At 46.4% G+C, this 9,138-nt stretch overlaps 1 protein-coding gene across 1 annotated transcript; it reads right to left on the bottom strand.

Annotated features, from left to right (window-relative positions):
* Positions 1-1,571: 1,571 nt before the first annotated feature.
* On the bottom strand, positions 1,572-8,908 carry SAP30 (Sin3A associated protein 30). Its single transcript, XM_056855576.1, has 4 exons — positions 8,531-8,908; positions 5,442-5,564; positions 4,514-4,612; positions 1,572-1,792 (listed from the first exon to the last, which is right to left on the bottom strand). The coding sequence occupies exons 1-4, from the start codon at positions 8,894-8,896 to the stop codon at positions 1,670-1,672; spliced, it is 711 nt and encodes a 236-aa protein (XP_056711554.1). The 5' UTR covers positions 8,897-8,908; the 3' UTR covers positions 1,572-1,669.
* Between the last annotated feature and the right edge of the window lie 230 nt (positions 8,909-9,138).

Genomic DNA, 9,138 nt, shown 5'->3' with positions numbered 1-9,138 from the left:
GACAAGATCTTATCAGGATGAGGCCTGCAAATGTGTCTGTATACTTGCTACTAGTTCCAGGAGTACTGATCACCTGTTACGGCTCCATCTAGAATAATCCTTATCCAAAAAACGAGTTGTGCGCATACACCTCCACCAATCTGAACACAAGCTAGATCAGGGTTCCTGACTGGCCTACCGAATATAAAAGGCTGGATCACCATTTCACAGCTCCTTATACACTGTAAATTAAAGTCACTTTTCAAGCCATATTGACAACAAAGAAGGGATCTTATTCTCATCGACTACAGAAATTAAAGAGTACAAAGAACAGTACTTGAAACAGTAATACAAAACATTCGGCTTTGCTATTCCCCAACAGGAGTTCCATAGTGGATACAGAAAGGAAAGTTTGTTGTACACTTAAGGAAGTCTGTGGGAGTACTCTAGAATCAGAGTTTGCTGACTACAGCTTCCAATACCACTAGTAAAAAAGGTAAAGGTCCCATGCAACCACCAGGTCATTCCTGACCCATGGGGTGACGTCACATCCCGACGTTTCCAAGGCAGACCTTGTTTGCGGGGTGGTTTGCCAGTGCCTTCCCCAGTCATCTTCCCTTTACCCCCAGCAAGCTGGGTACTCATTTTACTCAACTCAGAAGGATGGAAGTCTGAGTCAACCATGAGCCAGCTACCTGAAACCGACTTCCGTCAGGATAGAACTCAGGTCGTGTGCAGAGCTTTTGACTGCAGCTTAACACTCTGAGCCACAGGTCTCCTAATACCACTAGTACTATACATCAAAATAGAAGCCTGCATGTAATAGCGGTCATATGAGTTGCCACCAAGTTAGTTACTTTGAAAGTAGCAAATGAGCAACAGCTAATACTAAGGTTCAGTTCAGACACCATGTTAAAGTGTGGTTTGCTAAGCATAGTTTAGAACTCAAACCACCGTTTGAGCTTTCAAGTGACTGTTTAGTGTTACATGCCTGCTTTCATTTCCTGGCCTCAGAGTAAAAAAATCACCTGTCTCCATGCTCCAGCAAAATCAGACGTTTAAGTAATAACCTACAGTTTGTTTATTCAGAAATGATGCCAGACTTAGTTAACATACCCAATGGTTTGCATACCTATTTTAGACCATGGTTTCCAATTCATGGTTCGAGAGCTGCTACCAAACCAGGTTTATCAGTGCAGACATCATGCCAAAGCATACCATGATATAAGAGAACTCAAAGTGTATTTAGGGTTCTTCTATGCAAAGGCCTCGAGGACAAATTCAACGGCCAGCAATAGTATTTGCAACTAAATTACTGGAAGACAAGGTAATTTGATTATGGAAGGAGCACTTGGCGCTATTGCATTTTCACAGCGATATCCTGATTAAATGTATAGAAAATATTACTTTCAGAGGATATTCCACATTTCAACTTCTAGGAGATTAATAGATAGTTCGAAAAGAATAGCCTTACGCACATGATAGACAGCAAACCCATGCAGGCACAGAAACATCAATAGTATTTATTTAAAATATCTTTTACCATGGAAATATCATTTTTGAACAATCCCCGCCCCTCCTGACAACCATGAAAAATAACACCAGGATTTCCTCCCTGAATACAGTTATAAAGAAAGCGTCAGTACATCCAGAACAGTCTTTAATGTCTGCAAGTCCCAAGTTTGCTTATTTAGTGGACAGCGCTATCCATTTTTAGGTCAGATTTATTCTTGTCGTTCTTCACAGAGTAGATGAAATAGGTTAAGGTGTCCTTTTCATTCACTGGAATAGTCCGAAAATGACATCCAATTAGCTGTAGGAAAAGTTTCAAGGACAATGGATGTTAATTTTATCACTCAGACTCCATGCACTTATAATTTATTTGCTGATATAGCTCAATCTAGTCTTAGTTTTAAAAAACAAGACTAGAACTGACACATTCTTCAAGCTTGTTTGTTGTTGCACACAAGCAGCCATCAGTCCGCCCAACATTATTTTCTAAAAGGAACCTATCACTTTTATCAGAGCCTTATCCTATTAGACTGAAACATCATATGGATACCAAACTGCCCAAACTTAAAATGTTTTACTAGGAATTCTGGACCACTGGGAATTATTTCCAATTACCCATTTCCTTGCAAACAGCAACTGAAAATGGCTCTGAATCACTTGATCCAGCCATGTAATGAACTCCAGGTAAGGAGCAGTGCTTTTCTGCCAAGGAAGACAGGTGTGCGGATAAGTACTAAAACTGTCTATCATAAAAATGAGTTTGGTTTAGAATATGCAGTTCCTAACTGGGAAATCAATCCGGTTACAGCAAGTTAGCGCCATGTTAAATATTTTCCCTTTATTTGCCTTCTCTAGAAAGAAGAACATATCTGAAGTGTGTATAATTAAGAGAACACTTATGAGTCTCTAATGTTTGAGAACCAAATTGACAAAATTAAAAATTAACAAGTCACTGGAGCTCAACACAATTCACCTGAGAGTTCATAAATAACTGTAACAAGAAATGCGGATATTTTAGGAAGACCATGCAACATTAAAACCAGCTCTCTTAACAGTGGGTTAGAAGGTAGTCAATGCAACGCCAATACCAAGAGATCTTGAGCATAAAGTAGGTAACCCAGGAAATCACAGACCCATCAGGGTAGCCTCTGCACCACGTTAATTGGCAGAAAGGATGGTTTAATCTAGAGCAGTGGTTCCCAAAGTGGCCAGTACCATCCCCTGGTTGTGGTGGGATTACCTAGGGGGGCACTAAGAGGCAAGGGGGAAGCAGGAGGGTGCTAGAGGTGGGCCCCTTCAACTGTGTTGTTCACTAATTTACAACAGATCAAGGGGGTAGTGGGGTTGAGTTTGTGCAACCAAGGGGGCGGTGGCCTGAAAAGTTTAGGAACCACTGATCTAGAGTTTTAAGGAATACAGTAGTTTCAGAAAGGGGAAGTGTCCATCTAGCTTTTAAATTCTTTGATAGTACCAACAGAATGTATGCGAAGGCAACCTTGTGGTTCTGACAAGGCCTGTTACGGAAGACTCCTCAGAAACAAAGAAAGGTCCTGTTAGTTATGGACCAATATGTAGTGGGTGGGTGGGGGCAATGAAAGTAGAAAAACTATTTTTCACAATAGAGAAAAACTTAGTGACATCCCCCACCCCATCTACACTGAAACTGGTGCTAGATTTCATAAACCATCTGTATGATTTATAAATGAAGCATGAGGTAGCCACATTTGCAAATGCCATCAAAATAGATAGTGAAATGCCAATCAGACTATTTACTTGCAATTACCTCTGACCATCTAGTTCTCTGCAAGAGCACGTGGGAAGCACAGAACAGCCTCTCCCTATTGCTCATCCCTTGCATTGTGTGTATAAAGTGTCGTCAAGCTGCAGCCGACTTATGGCAACCCAGTAGGTTTTTTGAGGCAAGAGACTAACAGAGGTGGTTTGCCGTTGCCTTCCTCTGCACTAACAACCCTGGCATTCCTTGGTGGTCTCCCATCCAGTTACTAACCAGGGCTGACCCTGCTTAGCTTCTGAGATCTGACGAGGTTAGGCTAGCCTGGGCCATCCAGGTCAGGTCCCTAGCATTGGGACAGGCAAATACACGTTGATGGGGATCATTGCTACAACTCTGCAGTTCTAGAAGTTCTACAGCACAAAGTTCTGTTTATCCTGATGCTATCAATTTAACTGTATATTCCCAAGCACCACTGTTCTGAGACTGAATAATCTTTTGTTACTGAGCATTTCTCATAAATCTCATTTTCCCTGTCTTGGTTGCCAGATCCCTCTGAGGATTCTAGTTGTTTTCCCTGTACTTTCTTCAGATTTATAATGGACTGGATTAGAAGATTTCTTTCCCTTAAGTGAGGAGGCTCCCACTAAAGGAAGACTTCTTACTTAGCAGAAGATATTCCTTAGATCCAGCCCTTTTTTTACATGAGGCAGACAACTAAAAAGCCTCCAAATATATGCACCTACAATGCCTGCAGTTTTATTTTCTAATCATATTCCTGATTATGGTGAACACTGAATCTGGTTTTTTTCTATTTTGACAGAATGCCAAGCTGAAACTTTCAGTGAGCCTTCTTATTGTCTGTCCAAGATCTCTTCTCTGGTTCCTTACCACCAGTTCAAATGCCACTAGCATATATGTGGAGTTAGTACTGTTTGGTCCAGAATCCAACAATTTGTACATACTTGCCACAAAATCTCATCTATCATTCTATTGACCTGTTAACAAGTTTGGAGAACCTTCGGGAGCTCTTCACAGTCAATTTGGGATCTGAGCATCCTAAGTACTTTCATTTAATTTCAGTTTTGACCTATACCAGTCTTAGAAAGTTCCATAACTGTGAGTACAAAAGAAAAAAAATGGCTAGGGATATGGTCAGAAACAGGTGGGATGCTATAGTCAGTGGAGAAAAAGAAGAACAGACAGTCCTTAATATACAAAGATTAAAGAACTACACACTAGTTCCATAGTTAAAAAGACCAAACACACTAAAGTTAAATTTGTACGTACTTCAACAAGCTGTGCTTTGTTGAGTCCTGGTCTAGTCTGTAACTTGAAGTGCCTTTTGTATCTTCTTAGTGTGTTTACTTGCAACTGAAACAGATCGACCTAGAAAGGAAACAACAGGATTCTTTAATCTGAACACTGGCATGCGAGTTACACCTTTACTGTGAAGATGCAGCTTGAAAACTTCCTCTCTAATCCCCCCCAATTCTGTCATGTGTAGCATGTGATTCTACTGTGTTGCATTGAGAGGTTCTAGTGCAAGGGCAGCTTCTGCCACGGAGAGGTGGTGCCAAAACGTATGTGATGGCTCCCATCCAACAGGGCTGCAGCAGTGGCAGAAGATAACCACATGAAGGCAGTTTCAAAGCAAGTCTGATCTGGAGAACCGGGTTTGATTCCCCACTCCTCCACATGAGCGGCGGAGGCTAATCTGGTGAACTGGATTTTTTTCCCCGCTCCTACACACAAAGCCAGCTGGGTGACCTTGGGCAAGTCATATTCTCTCAGCCTCACTGACCTCACAGGGTGTCTGTTGTGGGAAGGGGAAGGGAAGGTGATTGTAAGCCGGTTTGAGTCTCCCGTAAGTGGTAGAGAAAGTCAGCATACAAAAACCAACTCTTCTTCATGAGAATTTTATTTCCAATATTATACAAAACTAAGCTCTTTAATGAAGTATTTAGCACCGATGTTAACACTTCCATCTACACTTGTTTCAAACGCCCAAACTCTAAAGAGAGTAAACCTAAGCATAAACACTGTCATGAAACATAACCCCACACATATACAAAAAAATGTGAGATTCAATAGTAAAACACACACACACACACTTGAGCCACTAATTGTAACCCAAGGTGATGAACAAAGCATTATTTTCAGGAGTCCTGTAGAAGAATCTTCTATATTTCTACAACTGCAAGAACTATTAATCTACCTCTGGAGTGTCAACATCTTGCACTGGCGAATCCCCATCATCATCACTGCCTTTTCTCTTTCTTCGGTTTCGGACACTTTGGATTAAGTTTTTGTGAAAGTCACAAATATACAGGTGCCTCGCCTGAAAGTTTAAAGAGACGTGTTAACAATATGCCACTCAACTAGCGCAAAATTTCAAACTTCTTTACTGCGTACGCTGCCCCCAGTCAACAGTGGCTTACAGCAAGTTTATCACATCAACATCTTACTGTAAAGCACACGATAAAACACACACACACACTTTTGACTGTGATGAAGCCTTGCCAGAGGAAATTTGGTGCATTAAAAAAGAGTTACTGCAGTGCAGCCGACTTGGCTCCGGAAATGCCTTTCACCACTCTTGTTACTCCCACTGGCCAAGTAAAGACTATAATAGAAGCCTTTTTAACATAGGTAGGCAGAAAGAGGGAAAGTGACAAAACAAAGTGTTTTGGTTTTTTTAAAGGTTTTTTTTTTTTTGGCTAATTGAAAGACTTTTAAATAAAATTTAAAAAGTCCAGGGCCAAAGTCTGGAATGTTTTCTACACACGCAAGTTTCTTTGATTGCAAAATCCAGTATTAAAGATATTGCAAGAAATGTACCCATTTCTTGGGGCTAGGGAGAGGCTCTTCATTTTCACACATGAATACTTTGGACTCCCAAACTTTTTGAAACTATAGAGAACAATATCCAGGCTGCACATTAACAGAATGATCTTAAACATCTTCACAAATCCCACTGATCCAGTGGGATTTTATCAAGTAAGTGGGACTTAAGGCCGCACCGAGCACTGCAACCCTAACCCCGCTTACCACTGAACTCCGGTGGTACTTATCAGTAAACAGCCACAGGAAGGGGCTGTAAGTCAGAAAGCATCTTTCACACAAGCTTGGATGCAAATATCACATCTAGCCGGCAAGCTTCGGGAAGCCAATACAAGCTGAAAATATTCCCCCAAAGCCAAACCGTTTCTCGATCTCCTGACAGCAGGCAGCAAACAGAGGAAATTTCCTTAGAAGCCTCGAGTTTCTGCTACCATTTTACGACGACACACGTTAATTGTGCCAGCCCCCCCCCCCCAAAAGCATTCCAGACATCGGTGCGCATTAACCAGAACGAACAATTATTCGCTGAGCATTAGGGAGCCATAAGCCGGCAGACATTTACTGTGCAGGTTAACATGCTCCGACTTTAGGAATGCCTGTTTCATTACACGGGTCCTCCCCCCACCCCCATTGTTCATTTTATATTCGGGAGGGAAGAGGATGGTCGCCAACCTTGCATGTACACACGGGTTGCAGGTATTTCATTTGCAGGAAAGGCGGGGTAATGAAGAGCCTGCAGGCTGCCAAGGGGAAGGAGACACAGTGGCAAAGTCGTACGTGCAACACTGCAGCACGAGGCGAAGCAGCCAAGGACTGCCCTCTCCAGGGAAAACAGAAGCACTCCATGAAACACACACACACACACAGTGCTCAGAGCAAGCGAAACAGAAATGAAGTGCGATTTCCCGCACAACAAATCAGTCTAGGGAGCCCCATTGCTCACGCTGAGAAGTTTTAAGGGCATGATCGCCCTTAAAAAGATAACACCTCGGCGTGTTGGGAAGAGGAACGGAAAGGGATGGGAAACATTAAAATATGGGAGGGAGAAGGGGAGGGAAAAAGAAGGAAGAAGGCACTTCCATCCCCACTCACAAAGACCAGGAGCAGAACCTGCCCGGCTTTTGCAACGTCGGCCATGCGGCCAACTGTTCCAAGGGCAAACAAAACGAGGCATGGGGTGGGGGTGGGGGGTTGAGAAGAAAGCCCGCAGCGGGCACCAGGAGGAAGTAATGGACCCCTGTTGCCTTGAATCTCTCTGCTACTTTGAGTGACTGACCTTTTCTCGTGCGAGGACCTTCCATTCCAAAGAAAGAAACGTAACTCGGCGGGGGGGGGGGGGGGAGGAAAAAAAAAGAGAATGGGGTGGGTAGCAAAGAGGGCAACAGAGCCGATGGAGAGCAGGTTGTCTCCGAACTAAAAGAGAGGAAGCCAAGACAGCGCCGGACTCTCGAGGGCCATTTCTGCAAGGGAGGTTTTGCCTTGGATTGACTGCTCTTCTAGATGCCCATTTCCCCCATCCAAACTCTCAAAACTCTGCACGGGGGCTTAATTTTTGAGCACTGAGAATTCAGATGGGGGAAAAGGTGCACCTGGAGAGCGGCAAATCCAAGGCAAAAATCCAAGGTTTTGCCTTTGATCTGCTGCTTCTAGATGGAAAGATGGATCTCCCCCCCCCCAATTCTTTCCCCTGCCCTCGGTTTTGCTTTTGTTTCCTCCGCCGCCGCCGCCCCTATTCCGCAGAGTGCAAAGGGGGGGGGGCTGAAGCCGCCAGCTCCCTCGGCCTCGGGGTGGGATCAAGGGATGATTCTCACCACCAACAGCAGCACCACCACCACCCACAAACATAAGAACATAAGAAAGGCCCTGCTGGATCAGACCCAGGCCCATCAAGTCCAGCAGTCTGTTCACACAGTGGCCAACCAGGTGCCTCCAGGAAGCCACTAACAAGACGACGGCAGCAGCACCATTCCGCCCGTGTTCCACAGCACCTAATATAATAGGCCTGTTCCTCTGATACTAGAGAGAATAGGTATGCAGCTTGACTAGTATCCATTTTGATTAGTAGCCATGGCTAGCCCTCTCCTCCATGAACAGGTCCACTCCCCTCTTAAAGCCCTCCAAGCTGGCAGCCATCACCACCTCCTGGGGCAGGGAGTTCCACAATTTAACTATGCGTTGTGTGAAAAAATACTTTATCTGCTTTGAATCTCTCACCCTCCAGCTTCAGCAGATGACCCCGTGATCTAGTATAATGGGAGAGGGAGAAAAACTTCTCCCTGTCCACTCTCTCCAATCCATGCATAATTTTATAGACCTCTGTCATGTCTCCTCTTAGCCGCCTTCTTTCCACGCTAAACAGCCCTACGCGTCTTAACCGCTCCCCATAGCGTCTACACACACACACACACACGCCCCCCCTGCAAGGCAGCCGCCCCCGCCCGCTGCCCCGCGGCGGCCACTCACGCTCTTGTCCAGCTCGATCTTGACTTTCTTCTGCGAGATGCTCTTCTGGATGCGCTTGCTGAAGCTGGCGTTGCCCGCCGCCCGCCCGCACCGCTCGCCTTCCTCGCGCAGGCAACACAGCTGCCCCGCGCCCGGCCCGCCCGCCGCCGCCGCAACAACAGCCGCCGCCGCCGCCGCCCCGGGGGGTCCGGCCGGGCCGGCGGCCGTGGCAGCCGCAGAGGCGGCGCCCAGCCCGGGCGGCGGCGGCGGCAGCGGCGGCGGGGGAGGCAGGACTTCGACGGCCGCCGCCGCGTTGGCCACCACGGCGGGGACGGCGGCCGCTTCCCCCCCGCCGCGGGCGACTTCCTCGGGGCCGAAGCCGTTCATGCCGCGCGGCCGCTGCCTGGGGAGGGAAGGGGCTCGGCCGGCCGCCCCGCCGCAGCCGCCTCCGGCTTCCCTTTCGTCGGGGCGACCCAGGAGGGCCGAGCGGCTGGGCTCAAGTCCCTGCAGCCGCCCAGGCTGCTCTCCACGCCCGCCCCGCGCCCCCTCGGTCCGGACAGCCGCCGGCCCCGCCCCGCCGGGCAGAAAGCGGAGACCAGCCGGCACAAGCAGCCAAGCCCGGACGGACG

This window comes from Euleptes europaea, chromosome 9 (genome assembly GCF_029931775.1).
Source record: "Euleptes europaea isolate rEulEur1 chromosome 9, rEulEur1.hap1, whole genome shotgun sequence".
NCBI classification, from domain to species: Eukaryota; Metazoa; Chordata; class Lepidosauria; order Squamata; family Sphaerodactylidae; genus Euleptes; species Euleptes europaea.
This window is presented reverse-complemented; position numbering and strand designations above follow the sequence as displayed.

Coding starts and splice junctions, on each gene's coding strand:
- SAP30 (XM_056855576.1), bottom strand. CDS start 8,896: ATGAACGGCTTCGGCCCCGAGGAAGTCGCCCGCGGCGGGGGGGAAGCG. Junction 5,565..8,530: donor AGATCGAGCTGGACAAGAGC/GTGAGTGGCCGC, acceptor TTAAACTTTCAG/GCGAGGCACCTGTATATTTG. Junction 1,793..4,513: donor ACAAAGCACAGCTTGTTGAA/GTACGTACAAAT, acceptor CTTTTCCTACAG/CTAATTGGATGTCATTTTCG.